The sequence below is a fragment of the Brachycentrus maculatus genome, unplaced genomic scaffold, assembly GCF_059751285.1.
Source record: "Brachycentrus maculatus isolate JH-2025_06_01 unplaced genomic scaffold, ASM5975128v1 h1tg000358l, whole genome shotgun sequence".
Taxonomy (NCBI): Eukaryota; Metazoa; Arthropoda; class Insecta; order Trichoptera; family Brachycentridae; genus Brachycentrus; species Brachycentrus maculatus.
The window spans coordinates 448739-463041 of NW_028281107.1; the positions used below are offsets into that span (position 1 = coordinate 448739).

General features: G+C 38.7%; 1 protein-coding gene across 2 annotated transcripts; it reads left to right on the top strand.

Annotated features, from left to right (window-relative positions):
• The first annotated feature begins 269 nt into the window (after positions 1 to 269).
• Positions 270 to 12291, top strand: LOC148303652 (uncharacterized). 2 transcript variants are annotated; one of them, XM_088269621.1, is made up of 9 exons: positions 270 to 672; positions 2626 to 2772; positions 3022 to 3117; positions 5087 to 5203; positions 6463 to 6538; positions 7283 to 7364; positions 8164 to 8268; positions 8837 to 8919; positions 9876 to 12291. In XM_088269621.1, the coding sequence occupies exons 1-9, from the start codon at positions 491 to 493 to the stop codon at positions 12123 to 12125; spliced, it is 3138 nt and encodes a 1045-aa protein (XP_088125747.1). In that variant the 5' UTR covers positions 270 to 490; the 3' UTR covers positions 12126 to 12291. The 2 variants fall into 2 exon arrangements, with proteins under 2 accessions (XP_088125747.1, XP_088125746.1); XM_088269620.1 differs by having other exon boundaries at positions 302 to 672; positions 9870 to 12291.
• The last annotated feature ends 2012 nt before the right edge of the window (positions 12292 to 14303 follow it).

The window sequence follows — 14303 nt, forward strand, 5'->3', positions numbered from 1 at the left end:
AAAAAAGTGTTTCACATTTTTCTAAAAACCTGTAACAATTTGAAAAGTTTTATTTTCTTTCATTTTTAGACTAAGTAGATTCTACTTAGTCCTAAATGAAAAAAAAACGTACTACAAAAATGTCCTGTGTTTTTAGTTTGGAGAGCTGTAATGCCGAAGTGTAAAAATAAAATAATAATGTGACAATGCTTACATTATACTTGAAAGAGGCAAAGGAGAATGAGAATAAATTGTAGAGTTCAAATATTTTATATTTGGTATAAATTTACATAAAGGACAAAGACGTGTAAGTAAGAACTTAACAGATAAAAATATATTTGACGTAATATGATGTTATCTAGTACTAGTGCTAGTATACGTCTTCTTTAGCCGCTCACAGCTGATCGAACGTCAAGAAAATGGAGAATTACATTCAGTCGGGTTGGAATGTACGGAGATAAAATATAACCAAATCGTGTTAGATGTGTCGCGACAGGGTCGCGTTCAGAATATGGACGGGTCCACGCCTTTCCAGCCGTGGACAACTGCCGGGGACAGGTCCCCGCACGACTCGAGAGCGGCGCAGTACGGCGCCTTGGCCGGCCAGCCCGAAGCGCCCGGGCCCCCCGCGGCCCCACACATGGACGCCGCCAGAGTGGAGCGTATGCAGCACATCGTGGAGAACTCTCTCAGGTCAGCCTGCTCTTCCCGACCACCAGTTGTATTCGCAAAGTCCCCCGCATATCTGTAACTTCGTTTGACAGAAACAAACTTTTTAAAAGTTAAATAAGCGTCGCAAAAATCGCTTATTGATTTGTATCGAAATTATATTTAGACGCATTACTCTTTGTAGTATCTTAAAGTGTAAATATCTGCAGTTTGATTCCTGCTGTACAAAAAATATAATTTTAATTGTGCAAATCTGTAACTTCATGAGACAAAAACAAACTTTTTAAAAATTATAAAATCATTGTTAAAATAAGTTTATTCAATAGCATATACATGATATTTAGACAAATTATTCTTTGTATTATCTATTAGTGAAGATATTTTCAGTACGATTCCTGCTGTGCTGAAAAATAATATATTTGCGTATACATATTTGTAACTTTATATGACAAAAACATAATTATAGTTAAAAGTATAAAAAAAAGTTTCGATATTATTTTAAACCATTTCTCTATGTAGTATCTACCTTGTTATACTCAGAAATCTCTTATATTTATGCGTACTGCCTTTGCAAATATGTAACCTTGTATGACAAAAACATAAACTTTTCACAAGTTGAAAAAAATTCTGTAAAATATAATAGATAGTGTTAACATTATAAACATATTAATGTACGCAGCATATTTGTGTATCTAAGGATCTTCCTATTTTAATTTACACAATCTTATAATATTCTTGGCAAATAGCATTTTGTATAAAAAGTGTGCTTTATTTTTTCAGGAAATATTTTTGACATAACTTTAATAACGGTAATAATTACTTTTTAGCTTTTACTAACCCTTTGGTTACCAAAATCCGATATATTGGCTTTCGGTACTCTAGCGAAAAATACCGGATGCGTCAGATCTGACGTCATGATTTATAAAAGTGTCAGATACATTTCGGACAGTATGTTAGGGATTCCTTCGGAATTGTGCAAAAATGTTTGATTCATGTTATGTTTTTTTTTTTCAATAAGTTTAACATCCAAATTAAAAATTATTGATCATTTACATATAACAATTAGTTGTATTTTTATAAAAATTGAAAAAGACAAAAATGAAAAACAAAGCACTTTAAACCAATTTAGTTTATACGTATGGCGTAAAAAAAAAAGATGGACATGGAGTGAGTAGCATTTACATGTTAGTTATTTAGTTAGTGATTTTTTTATAAATATTAAATAAAATCCGAGAGATATTTTCGTCGCGCTAAAGATAAAACAATGGCTTAATTATAAATTATTATTTTATAAATTATCGTACATATTTTTGTTTACTTTTGTTTTTATTTAACATATTTTTCTTTTGAATTATTTATGTTTAAACCTTAAAAGTACTGGTAACCAAAGGGTCGAATGATTTAAACGACAGCAACCATTTGATATGTTTTTTTTTTAAAGTTTTGTTTAGCGCATTCAATAACACAATTTGAACAAAATAATTATTAAAAAAGTCGTTAAATACCACTTTTTAAATAGCGTTTACTACGTAAAAGTTAAATTGATAATAGATAGATTTCACCGCAAAGTAACTGCCGAATCAATTAATGAAAGTATAAATTTATAATTAGAATTAAAACAGAAAAAAATATTTGCATCTTCTACAAGCCTCAAGTGGCAACTTGCGAGCTCGGTTGGGTTGTATATCTTATTGTAAAGGTGGGGACTGACCACCACATTTCATTGTAACGTAACATTCCTGGCGAGCATCCGACTTTGGATGGAGCACTCGGAACGAGCGGCGAGCAGCTCAGCTCGCTCTACTGACTGAAATGCTCGCATCAAAATGACTCCGGCCAGTCCCCACCTTTACGCAAACAAGTAGAAACACCCGAGCAGTCCTCTGGTTGGCGCGATACGACACTCGTGGCATCTGGGAACACTGCTCGTTCGAAAGCATGAAGTAGTTAATGACTAAACTGGTGTTGTGTCTACAGCGGAGAGTCCCGGCACCAGGTGTCCACACTGCTGGGGCAGGTGTCGGCGCTGGGCCCCATGGAGCGCCTGCTGCTGTTCCTGAAGCTGCCGGCCGGAGCGCCTCCCTCCGACCCCCTCAAGCAGCCTCTCAACCCCCTGGGCTCCAGGTAAATGCGGCTTGTCACCCTGTTTCAAACTAGTCACCATTTAGTAATATTCTTCCTGGCTACATCCCAACTTATCGTCTTTGTAGACCTCTGGGGTCAGCTCTCCTCATCCTCAGGTTGTAGGACCTTCTGTCATACAGAACTTCACCTAGCCCATGTCTTCGAACCATGTTTTCTCTTTGCAGCATCCATGAATTTGAAATGCGGGTAACAAATGTACATGTAAACTCACCCGCACTCTCTTTGCAGGAGTGAGATCCAGCAGACTGTCATGTGGATACAGACACATCTGGAGGTGGACCCGGAGATCTCCCTGCCTAAGCAAGACGTGTACGAAGAGTACTCGTAAGTATACGCATACATAGTGGATTTTAAATGAGACCCAGGGCTTTTTTTCATGTAACGCAATGCGGTAGAATGGCGTTCCAGCATATTTTTTTTAATTTTCAAAATCAACTAAACGAAACAGTGCTTGCACTTACGTAATTACACTAATAATTCGTCCAAATGATAAAATATGGTATTGTAATGAAAATTTAAGTACTACTACTACTACTACTACCATCACGCCATTTCCCCGCAGGGGTAGGCAGAGAGGATGGAACGCCACACTCTTCTGTCCTGACATACACTCCTAGCCTCCTTCACATCCATACATCTAGTCATACATGCCCTACGATTACGCAGACTTTTGACACCGCCAGATTTTAGGTTCTGATTGATCTGATCGTGCCAAGTCTTTTTCGGTCGTCCACGTTTTGTTTTCCCTCTCACATTCGCCACATATATTTTCTTAGTCATTCTCTCGCTATCCATTCGCTCCACATGTCCATACCACCGCAAAGAGCTCTTTCTAATCTTTTCAATTATTCCTCGTTCAGCCTTACATTCCTTTCTTATATCGTCGTTTTTAATTCTGTCATACAATGATTTTCCACACATTCGTCTGAGGGAGCGCATTTCAACAGCATTCACTCTGCTTTCATCCTTCCTTTGCCAGTTCCATGTTTCGCTTCCATACATTAGTGTCGGTACTAGCACGCCGTTGTGAACCGCTAGCTTGGCTTCCATGGACATATTCTTATTCCCAATCACTCTGTTAAAAGCACCATTTATTCTATTCCCTGCATTCACTCTTCTCTCAATATCCTTATTTAAAATTTAAGTATATTTTTTGAAAAGTAAAAAGCTTGACAGGAAGTGACTTCCGGGATCGTTTTTGTTTAAAAAAAGTTCTGATGAGACCTATTATGATACCAGTCCACTAAGCTCAAGCTCAGAAAGCATTCTAATCAATGGATTGACTTGAAGGACATTTCGCTTTTTCGGAAAGCCAATTTACAAGAGCCAACTTAAATTGAGTTTCCTGAAAATATACTTTGTGCAAATGCCTCTTTAAACATACATTGTCCTGGAATAAATATTTCTGAAAGAATTAAGATGCTTTAAAAAGAACTTATGTCATTAAAAACAGCAATGCCATCATTTGACACTATTTGCACTAAAAATATCTTTCTTATAGCTTTATTTTAATATTTTAATCTATCCTTTTTGACCAATCAATTCTTTATTCTTTGAATAAATCATTGAATGATAATACGGTGGAACCTCTCATAACTAGCATATTCGTTCCCGAATCTTACTCGCTAAGCGAAATATTTTTCATTTGACTGGTACGGAAGTCCCGGCGCATAAGTGGATGTCGTGAAAACTGGACTTGCCCTTTCTCTGTAACTCATTATGCGAAATTTCGCTTGTTAAGGGAGCAACATTTACACATCCTTTTTGGTCGTAATGCTAATTACTCTTTATGAGAGGTTCCACTGTATTAGTTTAAATGAGGCAATATTTCTTATTTACTTAGGCCAGGATCCATCAAAAAAAGTCCTTCAACCCTTACTGGTCCAATGTCGAATCTCATTAGACATCGATTTTTTCCTCTTAGGTCCCATGTGGGATTTTATTCAACATTTTTTTCATCATTAGTATTATTTATTTAAATTCCAAGCTTACATTTTTGTCACTCGTATCTATTACAACAGTATTTGGAGCAGAGGACAAAAGATTTTTTTTCCAATTGGAATGTAACTGTCTACCTAGATTTTTTTTAATTTTGGGGGACCGGAAAGGGTTAAGAATGTACATTGTACAGTGAGACTTTTGTAATCTCTTTCTTTAGACCTTTTTCATGCATTCAATAAAACGAAATTGCTTAAATTTTATGTTTTGCAGAAATAATAGTAGAAATTGCTCAGTGACTTTGGTAAATATTTGAACACATTCTGTATTGTGCTAACGTGGGAATGGATTGTAGGGCGTATTGCTCCAGTACCAAGATGAAGCCCCTGTCTACGGCAGACTTCGGAAAGGTAATGAAGCAGGTGTATCCGTGTGTGAAACCACGCCGCCTTGGAACACGCGGAAACTCAAGGTAACTGTGCCTTAAATCAACTAACTACAATAACATCCTGCTTAGCGCGGGTAACCCATACCATCAAAAAGAAAAACGAATCAGCGCCAAGCGGGGTCTATTTTTCCATATATAAATGGCAATGGAACGGCAAAATAAAACAGCTAGTAAAAATTTCCTTGCACAAATCTCAGCCAAAAACAAATTCATTTCATAATTAAAATGTAACTTTGTTTTGAGATCACTTTTTTTATATGGATTTTAAAACAAAGTTACATTTCAATTATAAAATGGAAAATCACAAAGTTAGTGCTTCAAATATAAATTAAATTCATTTCAATTTCATATTTACCATTTCAGGTTAACCGTTTCATATCTGAATTTGTAATTTAGAAAAATACAAATGCAGAATTGCTTCTATATACATTTTTTCTGGTAAAATCGTTCATTGGCTAAAAATAAATAATAATATTTATTATTAAGAACAATTTCAGATGAAATTTTATATTGGTATTATAAAAGATGAATCTCAGAAAAAACTTCATAAAATATAAATTTGTTATATAGAAGGGAAAAATTTATGAGACATATTATATATTTTTTATATTTATTTGTTTTATAATTGATTTTTACTGAAATTATTATTATTATTTTTCTTTCTTAGATTAACATCCGTCCGCCTCCGTAGTGTAATGGTCAGCACGCTCGGCTACCGTTCTGGAGGTCCCGGGTTCGATTCCCAAGGGGGGTAAAATAAATAGAAGTGATTTTTTCACTGTCATATTTATTCAATATTATCCTGGACTGGTACCTGAAGCGGAGGGCTGATCACCTTTCCTTCATGTGTAAACGATCAAGATAACACTGCGTTTATATGACGCAGTGCCCTATGCACCATTGGGGTGCGGATAAGGGTTTTATTATTATTATTTATTATTAGATTAACATTTAAAAAAGTCTTCATTTTTTTATGTCTGCAGGAAAGTTGTTGAAGTATTTAGTTCCCAAATATTTAAAGTTCTGTTGGAATTATTTTGTATTGCATTTTGGTATTGTAAAGTCATGTTTATATTCTTATACTACTATATTCTATAAAAATATTTGTAATTGAAAGAACTTTGTGAAATATAGTTGGTCACATGGTTTAAACGTATTTATAAAGATATATTTTTAAAAAAATACTATAAAAGTGATCCTAAAAATAATATAGTAATTTTTTGATATTGTGTCAAATGTTTTGATTACACGATGAAATATTTATAGTATTGTGTTGTATACAGGTATTGTTATGCCGGAATGCGCAAGAGAATCAAGTTAGAGGCCCCGCGTCTTCCAGACCTTGGGAGCTGTTTAAAGGTAATGCCAGAAAAAAAAAGTTAGATAATTACAATTTATACGAAAATCATAGCTATTTTAACGTACATTCATTATTGTTGCATGGTGTTGCTATACTTATTATAATTGCCAAAGAGCTTAACCAACTTGACAACCATAAATAGAATATTTTATCATCTGGCAACATCTGTAGGTCCCACTCTTCGATATTTTTTTTGAGGCGTATGTACTTTCACATTTTTATATGTATTTTTTTTTCTGTTATTTGTCACTTCATAATATTAGACTGATACGAGCGACATACATATCTGTTTTTATCTTTTTCACTATTTTTATTGGGCATGATACTACTTTATTTTGAATGAAGTGTAGATATGAGTAGTCAGTCCACTTTGACACCACGTTATGTTTAAAAAAAATATAGTTTTTTAGCTAATGGCGCCAATTGGTAGAAAATTTAAAATACTAACGTTCATATTTAACATAATCTGTCAAAACTCGTTAAGTTAGGAATAAAATGGAATGGAAAAATCTATACTGTTGCAAAACTCGCCATGCCGAGTGACAGTTCACTTTCTAAAATCTCTCAAAAAAACTCAAATCGGTAGAAGATTTAATCTTCTACCGGTTGGGACCATTGGTAAAAAAAACTAAATTTTTTAAACATAAGGTGGTTATGCAAGTGGACTACTCATATACATATAAGTTTTGTACAGAGTGCTTCTCCCCACTTGGAGTTTCTTTTGATATTGTGACACATTGCAGATGGTGGAGATTCCTGCCATGCAGAATGATCTTCTAATTGCTGCTTCACAACTGATCCGAGAGTGGGCTGAAAAATTACTGGGTATTTTTTGTTTGATTTGGAATAACCCGTAAAGCCTCTATTTTTAGAGGCTTGTCTGCAAGTAGGATAGTAAAGATAGGGAAGGTAGATATGAAAATATATATTCCTCAAACTCATTTTGGAATTGAACCCGCGATGCTAGTTTTGTAAACAAGCATCAACCCATCTACCTGAGATTTTAAATGGAATTGTTCCCTTTTGTTTTCTGTCACAAATTTCATTCAATTGTGCTGGTAATTTTTGGTGACGTAAAATGAATGTTTTCAGTTGTTCAAACATATCATGATAACAATATTTTGTCATTTTCTCAAAATGGCAATAGAAATTTACAGTATTTAAAACTAACTTAAAGTTCATCGTAAAGCTCTCTAAGCTACACTTTTCTCCCATTTTCAACAAACATACAGTAATTAATTCAAATAAACCCGTTTAAAAAAAAAAACAATTATCAATTTTTTTATTATCCGAAGGGGATTATTAAAAATAATCAATAATTAAACAAAAATAATTTTTGTCTTATTGATTTGGATAATTGGAGTTTTACTGTAATTATTTTGAGTGCTTTCACTCAGATATCGTGTAAAGATTACCTAGAGAAAATCTAACTCATTTTAAACCATACATTTTTTTTGTGCATTTTTTCTGCAAAGTATTTAGTGACTTTGAAGCTCTCAGGCTAACATTCCTCCATTAAAAATTCTGTTATTATATAAAAAAAAAACCAATGTATCGAATTTAAAAAAAATTGTGAAGTGCATATGTCTATGTCATAACACGATTTATGTCATGTGCCCCGTAGGTATCCAGTTCAGCAATTTGTGTGACTTGGCACGCCACCTTGTGGACAAGAACTGCGTAGACGGCGGCACAGCTGCGGCTCTGCTACTCACCGACACGCTAGCCGGTAAGTGTGCCCCAAATATTGTTATTTATTTTTTTCTTTTACAATATTCAATTATAAAATTATATAAAAAGTGAATTGTTTGACACTCAATCAATTAAGACATGGCCGGATGTTTAATCAATTTCAGATCTTCATTCTTATTCATTATTTATTAACACACTTAGGACGGGAACGGTATTTCTACCCATTTGGTCAATTGTTGCTTAAGAATGGGAATGGTATTTTTATTTTCTGCACCAGCCTAATTTCAAAGTCAGAAAAGATGGAATTATTTCATGTTTTGATATGAATATTATATACTTATCTCTTTAAGGTCTAAACTATATGTACACAACTATCAAATCCGGTCGCCAGCTATCCGCAGGTGTAAAAAAACACCCATCTGAAATGTATTTTTTTTTTCTCAAATATGAATAGCCTTGTGTAGCACAAAATAATTTAATACCATACGTTTTTTAGTAAATTTCACATCTTTTTTGTTGTCCTTTAATTTATACCCAAATACACGTACCCTTTCTGTACTTATGGTAATATACACATATTTTGACTTGTAATTGTTTTATTCCAGACTGCGGTGAGGCATTTGGGGGTATGGAGGAACACTCGCCGCAGCAACGCGGCGTCATAAAGGAACTCAAGAGAAAGATTCAGGTAGATACTAATCATAACATAGTCATTTTTGCATTTTACTGTAGTCAGTCCTCATTTACAGAACCGCCTCCGTTCTACAAATGGGTCATATTTTTTTCATTTTATTCTACGCCTTGAGGTGAAATGTGCAGGTCCTTAACCCTTACTGATCCAATGTCGAATCTCATTCAACTTTTTGCTCTTAGGTCCCATGTCGGATGTTATTTGACATTTTTTTCATCATTAGTATTATCTATTTAAATTCCAAGCTTACATTTTTGTCCCTCGTATCTATTACAACAGTATGTGGAGCAGAGGACAAAAGATTTTTTACAATTGGAATGTAACTGTCTACCTAGATTTTTTTTTTAATTTTGGAGAACCGGAAAGGGTTAAGGTTCATATGGCATATGCATATGTACCATGCAAAAACCTAATATTAATTGGTGAAAAGAAATAACGTAATTAAAATAAAATGAAATAAAATATATAAATATAAAATAGTAAAAGGCGGTAAGCATGATCTCATCTACTGGGTGTACATCAGAGACCGTATCCACCCTGCTGTGACGATAATGGTGTCATAGACAAATTAAACCAACATCATGTCTTCTATCATTTGTTTATTTGGCGCCAGGGGTGGGTGAAGCGACACATTTTATGGCATTTGTATTTAAAAAAGTCATTAGAAATACTTAATTGTTAATCAAAATATCTTTTCAAGCACTGTATAATGCATATCATCGGTAACTGATTACACAATAGGCATTCACTGCCGTAAAAATGAGGACTGACCTCCACATTTCGCCGTAATGTAACATTTGCGGCGAGCATCCAACTTCGGATGGATCACTCTGAACGCTATTCTGACTATACCAATGTTCACATCTTAACGTGTTACGTTACAACGAAATGACTCCGGTCAGTCCCCATCTTAAGCGCAACAGTTCTTTAAAATGGAATGTTCTCAGTCACAGCCACAAATGTCTCCCGGCAAGGGTCGTCCCGGTAAAAAGAGCAGGAGAGAAGCCGAACAGGAGGAAGAGGCAGACCGGGAGAGGGAAGCGGAGGCGGCGCTGCGCATCAAGAGCGAGCAGCCCGCCTTCCCCCCCTACTCGCCTTACTACCCTCCCCCGCCCCCCGCGCAGACGGCGCCCTACCTGGCCCTGGGGGCGCAGCCCATCAACCTGAGCATCCCGCCCGCCCCGCGCCGCCTGCCCATGCCCGGCAAGAAGATGATCCTGGAGACCTACAACAACGAGCTCAACTACCCGCGCGTCTACTCGCGCCCCCCGCCCGCCGCGCCTCCCTCCCCCGGCAGCGCGCAGTACCTGCCAAAAAAGATGCGAGCCACCGAGAGCTTCGGGGGGAAACTCGCCTCCAGATTCACGATGGAAGTGGATACCCTCAAAAAGGAGCCGGACGCCGATCCTCGCGCGTATCCGGCGGTCTTGCCGATATACAACGCCGAACCTAGCGCTCCTGTCGAAGAACCGCAGCCGATGGAAATCTTTCCGCCGAATCGATCCTACTTTTCTCAGGGTCCCGATGTCACGCCGCCAGCGCAAGTGGTCGAGCGACCTGATCCTGTTATATATCCCGATGAATCGATCGCCCCCAAAAAGACTAAGAAACCGCCTCCGACTGCCGCGGAAGCAGGATCGGCGCCGCGACCAGCGCAGCGCGGACGTCCCAGAAAAAAATCACTCAGTAAGGCAAAGTACACGCGCCGCCGACCCCCTCAAGCCAGCGCGCCGCCTGCTCCCGCCGCTCCGCCCGCCTGCAGCCACGACTCCTGTTCCAGTCTCACCGACACTATCAACAGGACTGGCATTATTTGCGCGGAACAGCACTTGGAAATCGTCACCCGGGAGCGAATGATCAGTATCAGTGGGATAGATAAGCATGCTCTGGACGATTACCTCAATGGAGGCAACAGCCAAGAGCATGAGGAGGAACTCATCAAGTACTTACCGAAAAATGTCAAGAATCCTATAAACCACTCCAATTCCAAGGACACTTTTCAGGCGACAACTCGCCCTTTGGATGATGATAAATCTACCATCGATAATCTTCCCCGAGAATTCCCAGAGATTGGAGAAGTTGCCGCTGAAATGCAACCGACCCTTACGCAGGATAGTAATTTTTTGGATCCAAATTCGAGCATTGCGGATCAAAGTAGCGATGATGTTTCGAAGATGCGCGAATATTTGCAGAAAAATTTGCGGGTTCCATCGTACAACGGCGAGGGAGAGGGAACCCTAGCGGCCCCGCAGCCTTGCGCGAGCGGCGAAGGAAGCCCTCCGCAGCGGTTCAGCTTCGTGCCCATCTCTCCCACGGCCAGCCCCTTTGTGAGTCCGCGCAGCACTCCGCAGCAGGGGCGGCGCCGCCGGAACCCGGGGCTCGAGCTGCGGCGGGATACGGGCAGCTTCGCCGTCCCCTCGGCGGGCTTCTACCCCATGTCGGCGCCTCCTTCGCCGACCATAGCGGCCTCCAAATACCGGCCTAGCTTCGCCGGCGCATCTTCGTACTACTGCGCTGACCGCTGCCCGCCGCTATCGGCCGATCCCCTGTCGCGCGAAGTGAGTCAGTTCTTCCCTGAAGGCGGGCGGTCGCAATCCGTGCCGCTGGCGGAGGGAGCTCCGTACTTCGGGCCGCCGGATCCTTCCCAACCGGTGGCCCCCTTCGCCAGTTACAACAACACTCCGTGCGGCTCCGTTCCCCCCACCCCGACACCCGGAGACTTCTGCGACTTTGGACCCTTTAATGAAGCTTGCGAGCCCATCTCGAGTCGAAACGGATTAGAACAAGAAGATTTCAGGCTCTGTAGCGAATTGTCATTCGAGGAGATGCCTACAACTAGCGAGAGGCGCACCGAGGATGAAATTCTGATAAACAATTTGGGGCTAGAGTTGCTGGGGCCTCGATCCGTTCCCAACACGCCGGCGCCGCGTCGCCCGCCCCCGCTGGCGCTCCGCGAGGGCGAGGGCTCCCGCTCCGTGCCCTGCACACCCGGAGAGCGGGAGTGCTTCACGTACAGCAACCGAGACTTCCTCATCAACGGCAACTCTTTGGGCAGGGACGGCCCCTCGGCTCTCGGGGGCTCTCCGCTGCCGCTGGCCGCTTTTTCGGAAGACTGCGGCCCTGTCCTGCCCCTGTCGGAGCAGGGACTCCCGGAAGGGGACTTGTTGGCGGATTTGAGAAATACAGATTTTTACGATATGTGAGCTTCGGAATGAACTCTGATACCACTCGTGGTTATCCCATGTGATACTTGTTAAATAGTTTTTTTATTGCATTTTTAGCGGATACATTTCATTAAGTCATCACAGTTTATGACCCAAATTTAAATTTAGATATCTTTATATTATGTACATATAACGAGAAAAAAAATCTCCTTCGTTATTTCCTTAAAACAAAGCAATAACATAGATACAAAAATATATTTTCGCCAACTCTTTATACTGCGACCGGTGTTAGAATGTTTCGAGTGATAAAGCCATATAAATTAGTATAGTCTCGTCTCGGGATAGGTAATGAAATGTCCACCTAAAGAAACACTATTTTGTAAAGATTTTAAAAGAGTCACCATACAGCGTGAGGCCAAGGAAAATGGACCTGTACCCTGTACTGCATGGAGCTTTAGTAGAGTTTAGCGATGAGTCGCCAGGCAGCAGAAAAATTTAGAGCATTGGTAACAAAGTATCGTAAAAACGTCCCAGATCCAAGCTTTTTCATGGATAATATGAAAGTGCTTGGATCTGGGACATTTTTACGATTAACATCTTACCCGAAACAGTTTTCCTTGAATGGAAACAAATAATATGGTTTCATCTTAAAAACAATCACTCAATCAAATATCAGTGGAAATCATCGCGATATAAAATACGAAAATCCTATAAAATCTTCAATATTGTTGTGAATTCTTTAGATTTTTTCATACTGTTTGAGGTTAAGTATTATATGAGACCTTGTATGCACATTTACAACTATTCAGCCCGTTCAAAAATGTCATTGTTCACATGGAGACCTGCATTTTTTTGTCGTGCAACAATTGTACATCTAGAGATATGCAGAATTGCCTAGTGGCATTCACGTAAGACATGCGGCAGTCCCTCTGTCATGCATACGGAGGGTTAAAGTACTTACAAACCTGACATTGAAACATCGTCCTGGCTTTGCTTCAGCCTTCTTATTGTGTCCAGTACTGAACAAAGGCCTCCTTGGACTTCCACAGTTCTCTGTTGGACGCGACTCTCTTCCAGTGCAGGCTCAGTCTTTTAATGTCATCGGGTCATCTTGTCTGGGGCCTACCCACGCTTCTGCGTCCTGTTCTAGGCAGGCCTCTGGTCATGTACCTTTTTCGTCCATCTATCTTCAGACATACCGCTCACTCCTTTCAAGAACGTCATTAATCAAAGAACTTCATTTTTCAGGAGAACGTTTTTAAAGTTTAAAAATACCATATAATACAATGTATTAAAAATAAATATCAAGCCACTTATTGAACTTTTTACTATGCAATAACAGGTATTTTTAGGTAAAACCTTAATGTTTTTTCTCCATTTTAAAAATATTAGGTATATTTAAAAAAATAATTAAACAATACCTTTTCTTCAAAATGCAAAAACAACACTTTCTGCCCTGTAGCGGGTAAATATTTAGTTAAAAATATGCCTCTTTTGCTGGGATATAGTACATTTTCTGGGCATTCCGAAAACATGCACAACTGAAAATTGACAATTTTTGATTTATGACGTTCTTGAAAGGAGTCAGCGATATGTGCCACATGACCTACCCAGTTCCACTTAAGTTCCGCGATTCTTTATGCCACATCTGTTACCTTGGTCTTTTCCCTTATCCAAACATTCGTTTTATCAGTAAGGGATATTCATTTTTGTTACCAATGCTCCCAATTTAGTTAAGAATCTTATGTGATATGTCGCTAACTTTGTGTATCAAAGAAAATATGTCTATATTTTGTAAACTCGGTTATATTTTTAATATAAGACAAAGTCATTGTTTACATATTGTAATTTTAATGCAGAGAAAGTTGTGTTTTTGATATTAATGTTAAGTGAATTTGTACAAATAAGTATAAGAGACGAGGGAACGTAGCTTTATTGTTGTCATTCATGTCATCGGGCCGACACTCGCCATGCTTCATATTGAAGACTGACCAATCTTCCTCTAGAAGTGCTCCATTACCCGCCAATGTATTCTATTTTTGTCATTTTACTTGTTCTCCGCTGGCACCCCACACTCTATTCCCTTCCCCTCCCCCTTCCCGTACAGATGTTGCCGTGGTTTATATTATAAATGTTAAATTTTGTGTATATTTTTGTTTCATAAAGTATAACTGTTAAATTTGCTTTCTTTTTATTTTCAAATAAAGTTAATTATTT

What these genes read in the sequence shown, in the direction of transcription:
- LOC148303652 (XM_088269620.1), top strand. Translation starts at nt 491, where the DNA reads ATGGACGGGTCCACGCCTTTCCAGCCGTGGACAACTGCCGGGGACAGG. An exon ending in CTCAACCCCCTGGGCTCCAG is followed by an intron (nt 2,773 to 3,021) that starts GTAAATGCGGCT and finishes CTCTCTTTGCAG; the next exon opens with GAGTGAGATCCAGCAGACTG. An exon ending in GACGTGTACGAAGAGTACTC is followed by an intron (nt 3,118 to 5,086) that starts GTAAGTATACGC and finishes AATGGATTGTAG; the next exon opens with GGCGTATTGCTCCAGTACCA.